This window comes from Camelus bactrianus, chromosome 32 (genome assembly GCF_048773025.1).
Source record: "Camelus bactrianus isolate YW-2024 breed Bactrian camel chromosome 32, ASM4877302v1, whole genome shotgun sequence".
NCBI lineage: Eukaryota > Metazoa > Chordata > Mammalia > Artiodactyla > Camelidae > Camelus > Camelus bactrianus.
This window is the reverse complement of record NC_133570.1, coordinates 7,161,632-7,182,531: the sequence shown is the minus strand read 5'-3', so window position 1 is coordinate 7,182,531 and position 20,900 is coordinate 7,161,632. Positions and strand designations below refer to the sequence as shown.

The 20,900-nt window shown below is 38.5% G+C and overlaps 1 protein-coding gene across 1 annotated transcript; it reads left to right on the top strand.

Moving 5' to 3' along the window:
• Positions 1-1,472: 1,472 nt before the first annotated feature.
• Positions 1,473-10,221, top strand: ARPC3 (actin related protein 2/3 complex subunit 3). The gene is made up of 7 exons (XM_010969656.3): positions 1,473-1,610; positions 3,753-3,852; positions 6,098-6,174; positions 7,709-7,777; positions 8,627-8,753; positions 9,325-9,419; positions 9,908-10,221. Exons 1-7 carry the CDS (start codon positions 1,605-1,607, stop codon positions 9,968-9,970), a joined length of 537 nt encoding a protein of 178 aa, XP_010967958.1. The 5' UTR covers positions 1,473-1,604; the 3' UTR covers positions 9,971-10,221.
• The last annotated feature ends 10,679 nt before the right edge of the window (positions 10,222-20,900 follow it).

The window sequence follows — 20,900 nt, the reverse complement described above, 5'->3', positions numbered from 1 at the left end:
GATGAGCGATTCTCCCAGCTGTACTCGTGATGAACGGGCAACATGGGGATGCGCTGGGCTGCTTCGGGACTTTCTCTGTGGCCCTCAAGTAAGGAAAGGGCAAAAACACCCTGAGCTCCCAGTGTTGCTCAATTTTAGAAATGTTACTGTCACATGGGAGAGGAAGAAAGAAAAGACAACTTTTTATTCGCCGTCCTCATTACTCCATGAGTTATACCTCCCTAGTTTAGCCTCTGAAGAGTCTGGTATGTGCCTGTGGGAAAGAAGTACAGGGCCAGACTCCATTTCCTTCCCCTCTGGACACTGGAGTTTAAAAGATGGATGTGACCGTTCCAGTCCTGAAGGCTTTCACTTTCTTGTAGGAGAGCCTGACATGAATCCTCAGGCAGATTTACTAATGGGTGTCAGGCATGGGGATAAAATGGAAACACTTAGGGCAAGCCAGTCCTTACTCTCATTGAGCTGACATTCTGGGCTCTGGGACTAACCATAAACAAGGAAACCTCTGATAAGGAACGTGAAGAAGAGAAAACAGTAACGAAATGGAGAGTGACTACCAGGCTGCTTTGGCCTCGTTGTCAAAGAAGTTTCCTCTCCTCCCCCTGTGCCTTTTAAGGTGCAGTTTGGCCAGAGATCGAAATGAGAAATCTGACGTGGGAACATGGGACAAAGTAAATCAGTCTGAGGGACTGGCAGGAGAAATGGCCAGAGGCAGCAATGACCTTGGCTTTTAATGTAGGTGCTTTCGAATAATAGGCTAAAAATTCCTGAGCCTTTGGTATGTTCTAGGCATGTAAGTTCTAAACACTTACATGCATTTTATTTCCTCCTCACAACACTGAGGTAAGTACTGTTATCTTCATTTCCAGGTGAGGAAACAGGCAGAGAGGTTAACTTGCCCAAAGATAAGCAGTTAATAAATACTAGAGCTACGATTCAAACCCAGGGTCCATTTCCTCACCACTACAGGAAGACTTGCAGAACAAAGTAATACACAAATCCCTTCTCACTGATCTTTTCTCCTTTAAAATCAGTGGATTGAGTTCATTCTTTCACTCAACGAATATTTATTGATGCTTACTATGTACCATCACTGTTATAGGCACAGGGGTAAAGCAGTGAACAAAACAGACAAAATCATTTGCTTTTTTGATGTTCATGTGGTTGGAAAGGGGGAGACAAACGCCAAAATAAACAAGTCATAAGAATTTAGGGAAAAAGAGAGAAGGGGGGGTGGACTGGAACTCATTTTAAAATAGAGTGACCCAAGGAATGTTCCACTGAAAAAGTGATCTTTGAAGAAAAACAAAGGAGGTGACTGGTCACCGGGATTTTGTAAACCCAGCATCCGTCTCCTTTCGCCCACACCTCACTCATGAGCGACACTCAGAGCCCCTGCCTAGGGCTCGAGCGCCCCCTGGCGCCCCTTTGCATCCGCGCAGCCGCAGCAGTCAGCCCCGGACAGCGAGGCCGGAAGTGAGGCGTTCAGCCCTCGCCCGCCCCTTCCGGCTTACTTCCGCCTACCCCTCCCAGGCTGCCAGACCGGAAACGCCGAGCTCTAACCCTATTCTCCTCTTCTGGGTTGAAACTCCGGCGCCTCCAAGATGCCGGTAAAGGGGCCGAGTTGGGGGTGTCGCGAAACGGCGGGAATTTGGGACAGTGGCGAGAAATAGTGCGTGCGCTGAGAGAAGCGGGCGGAGGAGGGCAGAGAGGAAGCGGGGGGCCTTAGCAGGGGAGAGGCGAGAGAAAGGAACCGGCCCCCGTAGGATGGGAATCGCTCGAGAGTGTCGGCCTTGGGGAACTTGGGGCGCGGCAGAGTGGGCCAAAGACCCGAGGCGTGCTGAGGAATCTGCCTCGGCCCTTCTGCCCTCTCCTCTTCAATCCCGACTCGTTTTCTCCCTTTTTCTGCATCCCTCAATTCCAGCAGGGTTCCCAAAGCCTCACTAGAGCCGCGAAGCCACGGGCTGCCCTTCTTATTTTTTGTATCTCAAGTCTAGGGTCCGTCTTCTCCTTTTTTTTCCCTGCAGGCCCACTTCCTCCTCCGCCCCTGGGGGCGGGTCCCTTTCGCTGCTTGTCATCTGTCAGACCCCACTTCCTCGACTCCTCCCCCATAGCCCCCGGCAGTGTTGGCTACCCAAGAGCCGCTGGCTTTAGGGCCCTCAGAGCAGACGCAAGGTTCGCGCCTGGTTTCCAAATATTTCTGTTTTCTTGTGCATCAGAGTAGGAGTGAAAATTGATGGTGGTCTGGTTGCTCTTAAATTCTGACAGCTAGTCTGTGGGGTGGATTTATCACTATCATGGTATCCATATTTAAGATGAAGAAAAAGGCCGTTCAATAACATGTGGTTATTGATGCAACAAACATTATTGAGCACCTGCTGCATGCCAAGCACTGTTACAGCAGTAAATAAGGCCAACAAATCCCTACTCTTAAGGAGTTTACATTTTAATGGAGAGACAGACAATAAATATGTAAATGTAAATAAAATGAAGGGGATCATTTCAGATAGTGACAGATACTATGAAGGAGATAGATGGCTAACAAAAGATGCTTTAGATGAAGCATATTAGTGATTAAAAAAGCAAGGCATAGTTATGGATATATATTTTATGGATCCCATGACTACTATTTGGTTCCTAATGTGTGCCAGACAGGCCCTGAGCTACACACTTTATATAAATCATCCTATTTAACCCTCACAGTGACTCTGAAGTAGATATGTTATTGTTTTCTCATTTTGCGGAGGAAGAAACTGAGGCTCAGAAAAGTTAAGTAACTTGCCCAAGGTGGCACAGGAGTGAATCTTGATATACCAAAACTCTAAAGCTTTGTGCTCATCATTCTGGTTGCACATAGAGCACCCTGGACTTCCCCCGTGATCAGTTACTTAGTATCTGTCTTCTCCATTTGCCTGAAAGTTCTTCAGGAACAGAACGGGAGCCCATACTGGTCTTGTGTGCCTTGCACATAGAAGGTGCTTAGTAATCTTTTGGTGAATGAATGAATAAATGAATGGGGCCTATGTTGTCTTACAAAAAGCCAGACATCTTGTGAAAAAGCAGAACTGGGAATCAGCATATAAATTGCTCTCATAAGTGTGATATTTACTCCCTCTTCCTTTAACTCACACCTACCCACTGAAAACAAGTATATATATCTCTTCATTTTACGAATTTGGAGACAGGCTAAGAAAAGAAGTTATGTCTTGGTCAAAAGGCATAAAACCAGGAAGTGGCAGAGCTGAAAAGCCCGTGCTTGGGTTGTGTTTTAAGAATACTTGGGGGCTGAGTACCCCTGATTTATATAGTGTTTGCCTATATCTGTAGTGTAAATATTCCACCAGCTACCAGTGTAACGTCATTGCACGTGAAGAGGTGCGCAGTAGGACCCCAATATGTAATATTTCCACCATAAAGATACAAAAGACAGAAAAAACATTAAGATCATAGACAGTAGTAAAATAATATTTTTAAAATAGAAACTAATTCATTTTGAGTGTTTATTACCTTTGTTTTTAATATAACTTGTTTAATTGTAAATTTACATAATTTAATTTTTAATAATGGCTGTGTTCAACAACCAGCTTGCCTCAGATTTTCTCAAAATTCCTCAAAATTTAATAGTCCGTTCTCATGAGCCGGTTAATCTTGAGTGGGCTATTTTTTTTTCCCTTTGGGGAAGGGTACTTACCTGTCCTACCGATATTTGCTGTCTTTCTGCTTCTATGTTCTTACCTGACTTACCACTACAGGCTTACCACTCTTCCCTCATGGACCCTGACACCAAACTCATTGGAAACATGGCACTGTTGCCTATCAGAAGTCAGTTCAAAGGGCCTGCTCCTAGAGAAAGTAAGTAGAAACCCCTTTCCGTTATTTTTAGATTTTGGTTTGAAACAACTAGTAACTGTCTAACGTTAAATCAGGGAAATTCTGTCTCAGGTTGCTCTTGTATTTTCTGTTTGCTTGGTGGATGTTGTGCGCTAGACTTTTTAAGATTGTGGGCATATGTTGCATTTAATAGGAAACTATTATTGCTGCCAGTTTCTCCAGGATATTTTGTTGAGAGGAAAGAGGAAATGTGCTTAATCGACACTTTTCCACCATCACTATCAGCCCTAACGTTGCTACTTCTGTAGGGTGCCATGTCCCCATCCTGTCTCTGTCATCAACGTGGGAAAAACAAAACATATTTTAACTTCTTCCTTATCTAAATCTGCCTCCTTTGTCCATTATTCAGGCTCTCTTAATTTTTAGCAGTACCTCAATCTTAAGTCTTAAGCGTCCTGTATAACATTACTCATTTCTTCTCTTGCTTTTCCGAATTTTATATCCTTGCTTTCTTCTTGGTACTCGCTTTTTTGGGGGAATTTTTTTTTTACTTTTCAAAAAGTTCCATTCTTTCAGATACTGAGACTCTTCTGGCACATTCTAAGATGTTCTGCCAACAGTGTAATTTATATTATATTAGAAACGGTTTCCTTACACTGAGTTCCATTCATGGTTTCCAAGACCCTGGTTTGGTTTACTAATTTTGTCCTGACTATCTCTATTCCTCTGCCAGACTACTCGACTTGACTTTTGCTTAATTTAATTTTGTTTTCAACACAAGTTGAAAGCTTGGTAAACTTAATAAATTTGTTGAGTCACCACAGTCTTTATTTGATTCCAAGATTAAAAAAAAAAAAAAAAAAAAGAACCAGACACAGTGAAAAAAGACCAAAAAGAGGAAGAAGAATTACAGTACAATGGAAGAGTAAGAATCATTGTTGGCCCAGATCATCTCAGGTCATTACAAAATGCCACATATTATGTCAGAGGATGAAATAGACCAAGGATGGAATAAATCTAATTATTACCTTTGCAGTTCTTGGGCCCTTGAGGGATGGCACCCCAAGAAACCAGAACTTCATGGTATTTATGGATAAAGAATAACCTGTTACTCTTCCCCAGGGGGGGTAGGTTAGAACTGAATCGAAAGTATGGAGAAGTGCAAGCCTATGCTGTGGGCTAAATAACTATTAGCATTAACCAAATTAATTTATTTACATCCACAAATAGGTTTTGAACACCTTTGATATGCTAAACGTTCCTGTGGTCTAGCCTCCTCCCCCTACCCCCACCCCCTCATCGTGACATTTAGAACTAGCTGGTTTTGGTAAGCACTGTTGAACCATCTGAGGAAGTTGCCTTTTCACAGATAAGAACATAGATGGCAGGGAACACAAGGCTAGAGTTAGAATTCTGTTGAAATTCTTCAGCAGGGGAATTAGCAGGAATAGAGACAACTGGGTTCTGGAGTACTAGTCAGAGACGAGAAATATAAATAACTGTTTCTGCATTGCTGAAACCAGCTGCCGGATATCCAGACCCTGGGATTTTGACCTTTTTAAAGTTTAAAAAAAGGAAAACCAGAAAAAAGCCAAAGAAATTGTATAATGTGAGCTGTCTTCATTACAGCCGTGTTTCTGGCTTTTCTCAGTCTAGCAACCTTGAACAACTTGTACAAATATATTTGAAGTCACAGTTTTCATAAAAAGAAAGATGTGTATGTGAGTCCCAGTGTGTCCCTAAATGACAGTTGAGTGTTTTTTTCCTAGACACTATAGTATGTAAATTCAATTAAAACTGTTGAATACTTTTTATTTTTAAAAAGCTTTTATTAAAGTTAGTCAATGTCTCAGACTGTTTTTATAAATGCATTGAGGAATGTCTAGAGTGATGTTTACCAATTTTTTTTTTAATTGAAGTATAGCTGGTTTACAATGTTGTGTTTGCCAAATGTTGATAATAGTTATTTCTGGATAGTGATAGTAGGGTGACAATTAAACTTTTTCACTCTTGATTGATTTATTTCTCTAATGAACATGTATAATTTTTATAAAAAACAATAAAGCTATAAGAATAAATCACATATTTATTTTTCTAGAAATTGTTTCTAAAGACTTTACATTTCAGTGGCCTCATTTTTTTTTATTTAACTCCAAAACTCTTGACCATTGAGCTCAGATCTTTTTTTTCCTTCATAGCTTTTTTAGGTGTTATGTTTTACATTTGGCTAATGTTCTCTGCCTTCCTCCTCTTGTGTCCTGCTTAGCAAAAGATACAGATATTGTGGATGAAGCTATCTATTACTTCAAAGCCAATGTCTTCTTCAAAAACTATGAAATTAAGGTAAAGTGCAGAGCTTTTACTATTTAATTTAGTTTTCTGATGGGGGCAGTATCTACCTGGTAGTCAGGGTTGCTATGAGGAATAAATAAAATGAAGTGAGATTGTGTGCTTGTGAAAATCCAGGCCTAATTCTGTATCAGTATTAACTCCTCACTTCTCCTCCAAACTTTACACCATGGGTTGGCAAACTACAGCCTGAGGGCCAAATCTGGACCACCCCTTCTTTCTCTAATAAAGTTTTATTGGAACAAAGCCATGTGCATTTGTTTTTATATCGTCTATGGCTGGTTTCACGCCACAACAACTGAGTTGAGTGGTTGTGAGAAAGACTGTGGCCCACAAAGTCTAAACTACTTCCTGTCTGGTCCTATACAGAGGAAATTTGCCAACCTGTGGTCAGGACACTTTATATTTATTCAACAGTAATTAAGTGCCTATTGTGTGCAGTCCAAAACTAAAAAATTCTGCATGCTATGTAATTTTTTCTGTACTTCTGTGTCCTGGACCTAAGAGAGAAATAAGGAAACTTCAGTGACCTGAATCTTTCTCTCAATTACCCCTTCTTCCGTTCTGCTCTTAGTTTTTGTGAACTCAAGGGGAAGGTGGAAGAGGGGGTGGCAGAAAAAGAGAAGGGAAAATGGAAAAAAAGAAGTTCTCTGAGCTTCTGCTATGAGCAAGTTACGAGGAATATCAATAAATCTTCTTGATCATGTTCTAAACTATAGAACTTCAACTCCTTGCCAAACTTTGATCTTTTGAAATCAAACAGGGTATGAAATCTATCTGTAGACTCTTGGTCTATAAGCTGTCGTCTAACAGTCGGTGATGTTATAGATGTTTCTGTATCCAGTGCGTGGTCTTAAGTGTTGTGTTTTGTAATTATCATTTTGCCACATTTCATTCTGTCTTGAATATCATATAATCTTAAAAATAGGGAAATGTGTAGTTTGTTTCTTTAAAACTATAAATCTGTGTAAAATTTGACCTGAAGTCCTTGCCACATTTGATTTAACATCCATTTGTCTTTTCCCTATTTTCCTTTGGGTTCGATCAAGAGGGGGGCTTATGGCACTCTTCAGGAACGAGTCACTTGTGAAATAATTGCTTCCTCCTTTAGAGCCATGAAGTTCTCGGCAGAGATCCCAAAGTGAAAGGGTTTTTAAAAATTAGCCAGCCGTATGGTTCCCTTCAGGTATCCCAGGCAGCTTTGTTAACTCTCCTTCCTGCACAGAGTGAGGGGCTGTTGGCATAGCTCCTGGGGAATCCTGTTGGCATAGCTCCCCTGGGTGAGGGGAGCCAAGGAAAACAGGAGCAGCCAAAACAGCTCAGGGTGGAAGCTGGTGGCTCCCTCCCCAGAAGCAAACAGAAAGGGGGCTTGAGAAAACTGCATTTGGAGAATGGGAATTTTTGATGCCATAGTAACTATGCTTTTGCTGTTTTCAGTTGATAAATCAAAAGACAAAGATTGAATTCATTGATTGCACATAATTGTTACATTTTGATCAGAACCGTTTTGTTTGGTTTTCCCCCATAGAATGAAGCTGATAGGACCTTGATATATATAACTCTCTACATTTCTGAGTGTCTAAAGAAACTCCAAAAGGTAATTCAACTTGGATGATCATCTGTCAGAAAAACAAATTAATTGGTATTTGGATTTGTTGAGACTTTAAGGACAAGCAGGAAATATTTCCTCTGACTTAGAGAATGGACTTAAAAGGAAAATCTGAATGTATATCTCTAAACTTACAGTGTAGTTGACTAATAAGAAGATAAGGGTAGTGATGTTTTAGTGCTTTGCATATATTTTTCCCAAGACAGAAATCTTGACCAAAAAATTCCCTTTTAAGCCCTTGGCTCAAAAGTTCTTAACATGGAGTCCAAGGTTAGAATCCAAAGGTCCATGAACTGGAGTGGAGAAAAGGTTACATCTTTCTTTTCACTAACTTCTAATTGAAATTTAGCATTTATCTTAATTATTTTTTTTATCTTAATTATTAATGTAGGCAGCAGCCCACAGTAGTATTAGCAATAGCTGTGACTTTCTGCGGCATTTCATAGTACATTTAGAGTTGAAGATGTTTTGAAATTTTGTTTACGTTCTTTACTACTTCAAAATTTAGTTGTTAGGCCCACTGCTGGGTCTTGTTGTTTAGTGCATTAATAAAGAAGCAGATGTGTGACTATGTTGTAAATTTGGTTTTTTAATATTGTAATTATTGTATTTCATTATAATTAGTTTGTTTTGTAGTTCTGTTTTATCATATTCATTTAAAACATTAGTCTGAGAAAGGGCCCACAGGCTTCACCAGTTTGCAAAAGGACACCAAAATCATGACCTCAGACAAAGCTACTTAGACTAAAAAACTGGATATTATTTGGATATTATTATACTTTTCCCCTACATTTGTGTGTGTGTGTGTATATATATATATATAATTTTTTTTTTTAGTGCAATTCTAAAAGCCAAGGTGAGAAAGAAATGTATACACTGGGAATCACTAATTTTCCCATTCCTGGAGAGCCTGGTTTCCCACTTAATGCAATTTATGCCAAACCTGCAAACAAACAGGAAGACGGTAAGAACATCATCTCTGCCTCCCTGTGTGGCACAGGATTGTCTCCACTTGACTTTTTACCCTCCTCTTTTTCTTGCCTTGATTGGTGTATAGGTTGAGAGTGGAATCATTAGCATGTATGTTATCTTAACTAGTCACTCTCACAAAAAAATCTTTGGCAACAAATAAGATGTGTAGAGAATCTTTTGGACCAAAAGGAGTATAACAGTTATAAAACCATTTGTGGGGAGGGTACAGCTCAGTGGTAGAGCACATACATAGCAGGCACCAGGTCCTGGGTTCAACCCCCAGTACCTCCACTGAAAAAAAATTAAATGAATAAACCTAATTACCCCCCCTTACAAAAAAAAACCAAAACCCTAAAAATGAAATAGGTGGACCAAAAATACAAACAAACAAAAAAAAAAGATTCTTTTTTTAAAGAAAATTTTGAACTGCCATTTCTATTTGTTATCCTGTTCAAATGTATAGAAATGTATTGCCATGGTCAAGTCCAGATCAGCAGCCAGCACATTTAGGGGAGGCATTCTCAAATACAATTTTTTATTGTTCTTCCCGCTCCTCATTTTAGAAGTGATGAGGGCCTACTTACAACAGCTGAGGCAAGAGACGGGACTGAGACTTTGTGAGAAAGTATTTGACCCTCAGAATGATAAACCCAGCAAGGTAAGACTCTCTTCTTTACCGATTTAGTTGATAAACTCCCTTTTACCCTGTAGCCACCATTTTAACAACTAAAATCTTCTGTTTCAAAAATACCTTTAGTTTTCGCATTTCAGTGTTGCTTAGCTTTGAGTAAGTGCGTAGTAGCAGTTCACAGAATCACGCTGAATGATGAATTGCATGTGATAAAAAAAATGTTGGTTCTATGTTCTTAGGCTGGGGCATTATAAACCCATCAAAAGGTTTTCTGTGTGGGATAGCTTGAATGTATTACATTTATTTTACTATTGTAATTTTAAGAGACCTGTGAGTCACTCAAAAAAAAAAAAAGAAAGAAAGAAAGATTTTACATGTGCTTTCAGAGAGTTTACATGAAATAAAAGCTGGCAGACCAGTATTAAGTTTTAAGTAAATTCATATTCTGACCTTGTCTTGAACTTGCATTGTGATTTGACCACCACTGTTCATTCTGTTTTGTCCCCTCTTCTTAGTGGTGGACTTGCTTTGTGAAGAGACAGTTCATGAACAAGAGTCTTTCAGGACCTGGACAGTAAAGGGAGCCTTGGGCAGACACAGCTCCACATCTGTGGCAGCATTTCCCAGCAAGGTGTACACAGTTCTTTGCCTTTACTTCTTGAAGTTTTATACAGAGGAGAGAAGAGAGCGAGTCCTTACTTGAAGAGCTCTTTAGCAAGGATTCGGGGTGGGGGTGGGGAAGAATGGGTTGTTGACAAGGGATTTGAAATTTTCTGCACAATTAAGCTGGTGCTTAATAAGTAATAATAAAGAAATTTCTAACATTTCATGTCAGAAAAACTTCATTGCTTATCTTTGACATTCATTTAAAAATTTTTGAAGACAATATTCACCCTTTTTAACGTGCACAGTTTGCATTTGATATGTAAATAGTTTTGATAGAAGTTTTGCAACCGTCGCCACTAATTCCAGAACATTGTGCCACCCCAAAAAGATGTACCTGTGCTCTTTAGCAGTCACTCCCTCCCACTCCTTTCCAGCCCTTTCCTCCCACTGATTTACCTTCTGTCTCTATGAATTTGCCTGTTCTGGACATTTCACATAAATGGGATCATAAAATAAGTGGTCTTTCCTGTCCTGTTTCTTTCAGTCAGTATTATGTTTCCAGGGTTCATCCTTGTTACAACATGTATCAGTACTTCATTCTTTCTCTTTTCTTTTTTTTAAATTGTGGTAAAATATAGTATTTACTATGTTTTAACTACGTTTAAGTGTGTAATTCACTAGTATTAATTAAACTCACAATGTTGTGCAACCATCACCACTGTCCACTTCCAACGCTTTCTTGTCACCCCAAACAGAAACACTAACCATGATACCTGTAGGTACCCTGGTACCTACAACCCTCAGTTCCTGGTAACCTCTAATCTACTTTCAGTTTCTGAATTTACCTTTTACCAGCACCTCATATAAGTGGAATCAAAGAATATTTGTCCTTTTGTGTCTGGCTTCTTTTCCTTAGCATGGTCTTCAGGGCTCACCTGTGTTGGAGCTGTATCAGGACTTCATTCCCTTTCATGATGGCTCTGTAATATTCCATCGTTCTGTTTATCCATTCATCAGCGTGTGGACATCTGAGTTGTTGCCACTTTTCAGCTCCTATGAACAGTATTGCCAAGAACATTTATGTACAAATTTTTGTGTGGACACGTGTTTACAGTTCTCTTGGTTATATAGCTAGGAGTAGAATTGCTGAGTCATATGGTAACTATATTTAACTTTCTGAAGAACTGCCAGCGTTTTTCCCACAGAGGCTGCACCAGCCGGACCATTTTACATTCCCACCAGCAGTGTACGAAGGTTCTAATTTCCCCACATCCTGTTTGTTGTTCATAGCTATCCTAGTGAGTGTGAAATAGCTCATTGTGGTTTTGATTTGTATTTCCCTGATGCTAATGGTGTTGAACATCTTTTCATGTGGATATTGACCATTTGTATATCTTTTTTTTGAGAAATGTTTATTCAAACCCTTTGCTCATATTTTACTTGAATTATTTGTCTTTTGTTGTTGAGTTGTAGGGGTTCTTTATATGTATTATGAATACTAGACCCTTATCAGATACATGATTTGCAGAAATTTTCTCCCATATCGTAGGTTTGGTTTTTTTGTTGTTTTTTTTTTTTTCCTTTCTTGATTGTGCCTTTGGAAAAAACAGGTATATTTAATTTAAATCTCATTTGTCTATTTTCCTTTAGTCCCTTCTGCTTTTTGGTGTCATATCTAAGAAACCATTACCTATCCACAAGTGTTAATTTACGCCTATGTTCCCTAAGCATTTTATACTTTTAAGTTTAGGTCTTCAGTCCATTTTGAATTAACTTTTGTATACGAGTTTACAAGTTTCAAGCTTTTGTATATGTATTTGTGAAGTATGGTAGTGGTCTAGCTTTTTTCTGTTGCATGTGGCTATCCATTGGTCCCAGTACCATTTGTTGAAAAGACTATACTTTCCTCTTTGAATTATACTGGCTCCCTTGTCAAAAATCAGCTGACCATAAATATATAGGTATATTTTTAGGCTACTATTGTCTATCCTTATGTGACATTCATTTTTGTATTTGGCCAGTTTTTAGCATTTAAGAGGTTTTCATTATTAGGCCAACAGAAAATGAATTCTTCCAAAAGTTTATGGGACCATATATTTCCTGCATGTTAAGGTTACAAATTAGATATTTTAGGAAGTGCCTTGAGTCCTTTGGACATAAAGTTATTGCATTGCCACCTCTGTCGTACCTTTACATGTTTGGGTTTTACTATAAAAGGCAGTTGTTAGTGGGGAGGGTGTAGCTCAGTGGTAAAGCACGTGCTTAGCATATACAAGGTCCTAGGTTGAATCCCCAGTGCCTCCATTAAAAAATAAATAAAATTAAAATAAATAAACCTAATTACCTCCCGCTACAAAATAAATAATTGTTAAAAAAAAAAAAGAGGGAGTTGTTTTGGTATCTGTGTTGGGATTGTATTTGGCCACAAGCACAGAAAACCCAATTTACAGTGCCTTGGGGTTTGGGGGTTTTTTTGAATCTGGAAGTAGTCCCAGAATGGGACAGCAATTTTAGGATGTCATCAGGGACCCAGGCTTCTCCTGTTTTCCTGCTCCACCCTCTGCATGTGGCTCTCACCCTCATAATCTCTAGATGCTCCTGCATTTCTGGACTTGGCAGGAAGAAGAAGGGAGAGCATGAGAGCTGAAGGAACACACCAACTGAGTGCCATCTTACCTGCCCTTCCCAGAAATCCTGCCCAGAATTACACTTGTGTCTCCTTGGCCTCCAGCTGCAAGGGAGTCTGGAAAGAGGAAAGTTTTAACTGAGTATGTTGCTACCCTGATTGTTCGTATTGTCCTACTGAGGACAAAGGGAATGCTATATAGGAGCAGAACAAAGTTTAAAATTGTATTAAAACTGGATCTTTGTTGGGGAGAGGGTATAGCTTAACATGTAGAGCACATGCTTAGCATAAGCACAAGGTCCTGGTCCTGGGTTCAATCTCCTCTAAAAATAAATAAATAAAATGAATAAATTACCCCCCCCAAAATAAAAGACTGGATCTTTGCAGTGATACTTTATCAACTAGAGTATTTCCATTTTGATTTTATGGATTAACAGGTAATTTTAATGTATGAGTTAAATGCTCTTGAGCATCTATTCACTGAAGAGCTGAATTATGAACCGAGTACCACATTTCACATACTCAAGAGTGTGGGCCTTTCAAAACGTGCTCATAGATACATAAAAGGACAGTCTTGAAGCCAAGAGTGGTGGTGTTGAGTTGTTTGTGTTTTTGTTTTGTAATTCAAATTCTTACCTAAAATCAGATTCTGGGTGTTTGGGTTGGAACTTCTGTTACAGACTCAAGAGACATCTCGGAAGGAAAAAAAGAAAGAAGGTCACAGTGATTATATCAAGATTAAAGGTTTGTTTCTAAAGAATGTATTTTATTTTGTTCTTTTAATTATAAAGCGTTTATAGTAGAAACCAACTCACTCTGGTGCGAATTGCAGTAGTGCCAGCAGGGGGCGCACAGAAAAGAAGAGTTAAAAACCTGGCTTCTAAATCATTTCCCGTTGATGCTGTGTAATGATAGGTGTTTTGTTTTTTAATGTACCAAAGAGAAGTTTCCAAAGGATTTAGAATAAATTATACATGAAGTAAGGCATAATGGGTTTAAAAATAAAGCTTTAATCAAAATTTAATGTCGACACTAAAAGAATAAGGTGCAACTTATGAGGGATGACAATTTAGTAATAATGATCAGGTTCTTTCTCTTCTTTTTTTCTTTTCTTTTTAAAATTGTATCAGATTTTTAAATGTTCATTCTTTCTGATTCAGCAGCTCAACTTGAAGTATTGCTGAACACCAAAATACACACACACACATCTGGAAATAATTCAGCTATCTTTCAATAGAGAATTAAATAAGTAAATTAACTAACCGTAGTGCATCCATAAAATGAAATATGCAACCATTAGAAATAAGGGTCTCTACCTGTTCTGTCATGGAAAGATGCCTTAAGATATATCATTGAGTAAAAAACAGTCAAGGGCAGCATTATGATATGGTTCCATCCTTGTTCATTTAATTCTGTGTACTCCAAAAAAAACTATGGGAGTACATACACCAAACTGTTAATAGTGATTGTCTTACGGAAGGGGCAATTACAAAGTCTCATACTTTCTAAATTATATATACTGTATAATTCAGTACGAGGTGTGTTACCTTAATAACCAGGGGGGAGAAACTGCTGTTAAAAAAAAGATTGAAAGAAAATCAAGTATAAAAAAAAATTAGCCAAAAATAGGCTGAGGACAACAGTCACCTGGTTCTTTTTCTTAGGCATCCTGCTTACATTTATTATTTTAATATGGCTGTCATGTGTAGAAAGATTATAGTACATGGAAATGCTTGAACAAGATTTATGAGAATTGTTTTACTCTACATTTTCCTTTCCTCCAAAATTACTAGTACTGAAGATCTTAATAAAAAGTTTGGAGCTGTGTCCAGAAAGGGATGTCATACTATTATACCAAAAGCCATTTGGTTTGTTTCTCCCTTCATTTTGTTTATAAAAGTTTGGAAGACCATTCCATTAGGAGAGTGGAATTTTAGGGCCACATCTGCTCTGTGTTGATTTTGAGATAAATCATCAATCACAATTTTCCACTTTGCTTTAACACAGCAGCTCCAATTTACAGGTGTGCTGGCAGTGTGCTAAACGATTTACATTTTTACATCCTATTTAACCCTTTCAAGAACTTTTGTGGCAGATAAACAGTACTATCCCCCTTTCCATATGAAGAAGGAATTAAATAACTTGCCCAGACTCAGTCACCTGGAAATTGGCAGAAATAGCAATGAAACGTAAGTCTTTCTGAACCCAGGGCTGGCCCTCTCAGCCATTATAAGGTGGTCACTTGGCTACATTGCAACTTTCAGCAATATTCAAGGCAATAAGATCAGGAGATTGCTTTGTTCATGTCAGCTATTGGAAGGATGTACAAGAAATGTAAAGGGGAACTGTGCTCTCCAGGACCTTAGCCATCTAACGAGAAATGTGTATATCAAGGTAGAAACCGAGAAACACAAAGATTGATATGACTGCCCAGCGCTGTAGAAGCCCAGAGAAAGGGCAGGCTGTTACTGCTGAGATGGGTTGGGGAAGACTTAGTGAAAATGGCACTCAAACTAACTGAGCTCAGAACAAGTGAGCCACATCGGGCAGGCTAAGTGAGAAAGGAGTCTATTGGGCCAGCTAAGTGACATGATCAGGTCTGGCAAAAATCTTTAGGGCAAAGAATATGATTGGGACAAAGCTTTCTAGCAAGTAATAATTAATGACTCACATTTTTGAGATCCAGGGTTGGGCTTAGAATTTTAAACTGTATTCTATTAGCTGGACAAAGGACATGGCAGATTCTCCACTGTAGGGCACCGTTCTGCTTTTACCCACCACTATGAGAAGGATGTGCCTGATTAATCATCATTTTCCTATCCTTTTTCCTTTCTAAGCCAGTCTACAGTTTCTGTTTTAACTCTCAAATGCTTTTTTTTTTATTCCTTTAACAGTTTTATTGAGATGTAGTTGATACGTAATTCACCCATTTGAAGTATGCAGTTCAATGGTTTTTAGCATATTACATGATTAATTTATCTATATATAACATAAAATTTCCTTTTTAAACTATTTTTAAGAATACAATGCAATAGCATTAATTACATTCGTAAGGTTGTGCAACCACCACCATTATCTCAAAGCTTTTTTATCACCCCAAGCAGAAACTCTCCTCATTAAACAGTAACTCCCCACCCCCTCCCCACCAGCCCCTGGGAAACTCTAATTTACCTTCTGTCTCTGGATTTTCTTATTCTATATGTTTCATGGAAAGGGAAATCATATAATAATTGTCCTTTTGTGACTGGCTTCTTTCACTTAACATCATGTTTAGGAGGGTCATCCATGTTGTAACATTTCTTTTTGTGGCTGACTAATACTCCATTGTATGGATATACGTTTTGTTTATCCATTCATCTGCTGATGGGTTGTTTCCACCTGTTGGCCGTTGTGAGTGATACTGTAATGAACATCAGTGTACAAGTATCTGTTTGAGTTCTTTTTTCTCACAGTGCCTTAAAAAAAATTCACTCATTTGCCATTTTATCACCAGTCTCCTGAAGACTTCTCCCTGAACCATTATGTGGCTGTCTTATGTTGCTGTTTAAGTCTTTTTTTTTTTAAACATGGTCGTGGGCCAGGCCTATCATCCTTGTAGCCTGGAACAGTGAGGTGCATTTAGTAGGCACTCAAATATATATTGAATGAATGAAGGTTTTTGAGGGCCAAACAAAATGCTTCTCATATAGTAAATACCTAGGAAGTGTTCACTGAGTTACTACATTTACATTTTCAAGCAGAGGGGGTGACAGGATAAAGTTAGGATTTTTATAAGGTTGAGTTAATTACAGTGCACTAAATGAATTGGAGGATAGAGAGATGGGAGGGAAAGACACCAAGGAGTAAGAAGCTTTATTACTGGTCCCAACGTAAGGGCTTAGTGGATGTTACTGGGAATGAAAAAATAAGGGGAAATTTGAAGGACATTCTAAAAGATTCTACTGCATTCAAATTAGCAGCTGAAGGTTAGGTTGAGGCTTTGAGTCTAGCTGACTTGGAAAATAGCAGTTTCTTTGATTAAAATAGGTTGAGGGACGACATAATTTGTCATCCAAACTCTTGAGCATAAAAAAGCATCCGATGCTTAATTCTTCTGGGACAGTAGGCATAAACTGGGATTGTCCCGAGCAAACTTCTAGAAATCGATAATTGAACTGGGAGCCCTTTGGAAGGGAATGGGAGTTGAGTTTAATTCTGAGCACACTGAGTGTGAGGGGACAGCTGATGGCCCAGGTGATATCCAGCAGCAAACAAATACACATGAAAGGAACAGAAATAAAGACTTGAGAGACAGGAGGTCCTTAGCGGAATTAGGAGACAGAATCTGATCCCTGGGACAAATCAGCAGTTAGGAATCAGCAAAGAATCAGTCTAAGGTTAATCAGCATAGATGGTTGATCAACAAAGCATAGGGAGGAATTTCTTGGAGGAGGTTGTAAATAGTATTAAAATCTCCAGAAAACCTTATTTTATGGCAGTTGAACTCTGACTCAGCAAGCCTTCCTGATTTCTCATTCGCGTGCAAATGACTTGGTTGCTCTATCCTTTCTTGTCTGACCTTCTCGTAAACAAAATGCCAACCTGGACTTCTTAGAACCCCAAAATATATCGCCTTGCCAGCCACTTTTACTGAAAAGAGAGAAACTCTCGATTAGAAAGATGGCCATATTTATTCCCTCCAGTTGTCCAGGCAAATTCTTTGTCCTGAAGTTACTTTTCCACTTCAGTGGAAGCCTATCACTGCCAGGAGACACTTAAGGGATATTAAGTAATGTTTCCCTTAGAGCAATTTACAAGTGTTGTGTTTTTCCCCTTGTACAAAAGACAGATCTAAGAAAAATGCCTACTGCAGCTGGGAAAGATTTTCATTCTTAGGAGGCTGTTGGACATTTAGAAATGAACTTAAGCGGAGCAGAGCATTTACATTTATAAATTTTTCCTCCCGTGTATCTGATCCAACACTCCATGGAAACCATGTCATTCTGCATCCACTTAGCTTATCTAAAGGTTCATGGCCAGCAGTGTGTCTAAAAATTCCCCTCTAGTTATGAAATTATCATTTTGGAAGAGAAAGGTTCCATGAGAGAGAGGAGGCCTTGTCTCCTTAGATATATTTCTTGTGTGTCCCATGTTAGTTTAACACTGTATGTGTCCTCTGTGTGATGTGAAAATCAGTATGATCTGACTTACATGAGATTAGTGGAACCTTACCATGGAATCCATCATACTTTGGAGTAATTTAGTTTAAAGAGGATTATTTTAAAAAAATTTCCGGAGGAGGTGGATTCTCCTTTGCCTGTTTATTTTTTTCTCTATAAATATTTTGCTTCATGCATTCTTTTTGTGGGTTTATCAACCCCAGTGATGTGTTTCAGCACTACTTCCTTATAGAAATTATCATTGTTTCTCCTGCCATTTAGCCAGTGATAAACTCTCCTTCATTTTCATCAGGATACAAACATGTTATTTCTTCCATCTTAAAAAAAAAAAATCCTCTATTCTTCCCCCATCTGCTACCTCTTTCCCTTTACACGGAGCTCCTCAACCTTGAAACTTGGACATTTGGACTCCATATTTAAATTTATTAATTTAAATTTCTGCTCCACTTTACTATGTTTGTGGGGGATCTGTCCCGTGCATTACAGGATGTTCACAGCATCCCTGATTTCTACCCCTAGATTCCAGTAGTGACACCACTCCTCTCACCCAGTCTCCAGCATTTGTCACATATCCTCCTGGGGGCAAATACAGCGCAGTTGAGAACCACTGCTCTGCAGAAAAACTCCTTAAAAAAAAAAAATCTAGCTGTACTGTCTCACATTTGCTGCCTCCCATCCACTCTTGACCATCACCCCCTGCCAAAAATGCTCTTGTCAAGGTCACCAACAACCTCCATGTTGTTAATGTGATGGCCATTTTCATCGTACTTGACTTTTTGCATATGTGTGTGTGTGTGTGTGTGTCTGTCTGTTTATATATATGCATTTACATATATATAAAGCTGATTACGCCTACCTTCTAGGAACCGTATTTTCATTTGGCTTCCAGAACATCACTCACTCTCTTTTCTTCCCACCTGACCGGCTGTTTCCTCTCAGTCTCTCTCTCTCTTTTTTTTAAACTAGATTACTAGTTTATTATAAAAGGACATAACTCAGGACTGGCCAGATGGGAAGAGATGCATGGGCTGAAGTACAGGGGTAGAGTGCAGTTCTTCCATGCCCTCTCCAGGTGTGCCGCTATTACCAAATCTCCATGTGTTCTCTCCACATGCCCTCTTTTGGGGTTTTTATGAAGCCTTTATTACATAGACTCTCAGTCTCTTTTGCTGGTTTCTCCTCTTCTCTCCTACCTCTTAATGGTTTGATGCCCTAGGGCTAACTGTGCTGAAGCCAGTCCACACCTAGAGACCCAGTTTTGCCAGTCAGTTGCTACACCGTTGGCAGCTGGCATCTGGCCATGGTTAGAGTATGTACACCATTGAAATTGACAAACGCTACAAGTCATGGCCTCCCCTCACCAGTTGTTAAATGTTTACCTGTTTATCAAGTGCCCAGTCCTCAAATTTGTTTTCTAACTACATTCACCCTCTTACCCAGTTTCATGGCTTTAAAACAGCATCTCATTCTTCAAGAAACAAATTGCAAGGGAAAAAAGGAAAGGGAGGAGGAACCTGTGTATTTTAAGAGACACATCAACCAGTTGCAAGAATGGTGGACTTTTTTTGGATTTAGAGTCGAACAAACCAACAGTATTATATATATATGTATATCAAATAATGTGAACAATGACTAGATATGAATAGGTATTTGATGACATTAAGGAATTATTGTTTTAAAAGTAATCATGGCACAGTCATTTTGTTTAACAAGGAGTCTTTCTCTTTTAGAGAATACTGAAATATTTGTGCATAAAATTATATAATGTCTAAAATTTGCTTCTCTTTTGAAGTAAATTATTTTATTTCATGCCTGGGGAATGAAACAAGATTGGTCATATGTAGATAATTATTGAAGCATGGGGACTCAATACACTAATATCTAGTTTTCAATATATTTCAAATTGAATTATTTAAAGTAAACCGTAGACATCCTTTCTTCCATAAATGCTTTAGTATGTTTTATTACTTTCTCATATACTATTTGTATTACTTATTACTGTTTGTGTTCCCTCATTGGAATGTCAGCTCCATAAGAACATGAATTTTGTTCCACTATATTCTTATTGTCTAGAACAATTTGTGGCACTGAGTAGGTGCATAATAGATATATGTTGAATGAATGTACAGTGAAGAACCAGAAGATGGGAGGCAAAATCAATTAACAATGAATGTGTTATGATTTATTACATTCATATGGTGTTTCAGGATTTATAAAGCATTTTTACATATAATTAAGTGATGAGGCAAATGACTCATGCTTCTCATTCATCCATTATCAGATATTTATTAAACACCTACTATGTGCCAGACATGGAACACAGAATTGTGAATAAGATTGAAAAGATTTCTGTTTTCTGAGTTGCCAGTCATCCAATTGGGTGTAGGATTGTCAGGAATGGGAAGAAGCATACCACACTCTTCCCCCTTTCATGAAACAAGTTTTACAGAGATAAGAAAAGTTAACTAATAACAACAGATTTAAATATAGTGAAAAAAGAGGTATTCAAGGCAGAGAGGTCATTAGTTATCGAATGAATTGTCCAAACTATAATTTTCATTCAGAGAATCAAGGGGTTAGAAGAAAGAAATTATTTTTTTTAGGAAAACGTATAGTAATTTCAACTAAAAATGTTTCTTGAGTGTATGAGTGTTGGCTTATTCCAGGTCCAGCGGATATGTGACTTTGCAACAAAATATCAATCTAGATATGAACCTGACTATATTTTGCATTTACAGTGCAGTATGGAGAAGGTAAAGTAAAAAGTATTAATTCATTATTTTTTTTTTGGTCCTAAAATCTTACTGACATCATTATTTCTGGCTATTATTATTAATCATTTTATTTCAGGATTATTCTTGAAAGTAAAAGAGAGGGGGGTGGTCAAGAGAATAAGAACACCAACCACAGACTGGGAGAAAATATTTGCAAAACATGTATCTGATAAAGGACTGCTATCCACAATACACAAAGAATCCTGAAAACTCAATAATAAGAACACGAACACCTTGACTAAAAAATGGGCAAAAGCTCTGCAGATACCTCACCAAAGAAGATACACAGATGGCAAATGGGCATATGAGAAGCTCAATTTTATTTATCACTAGGGAATGGCGA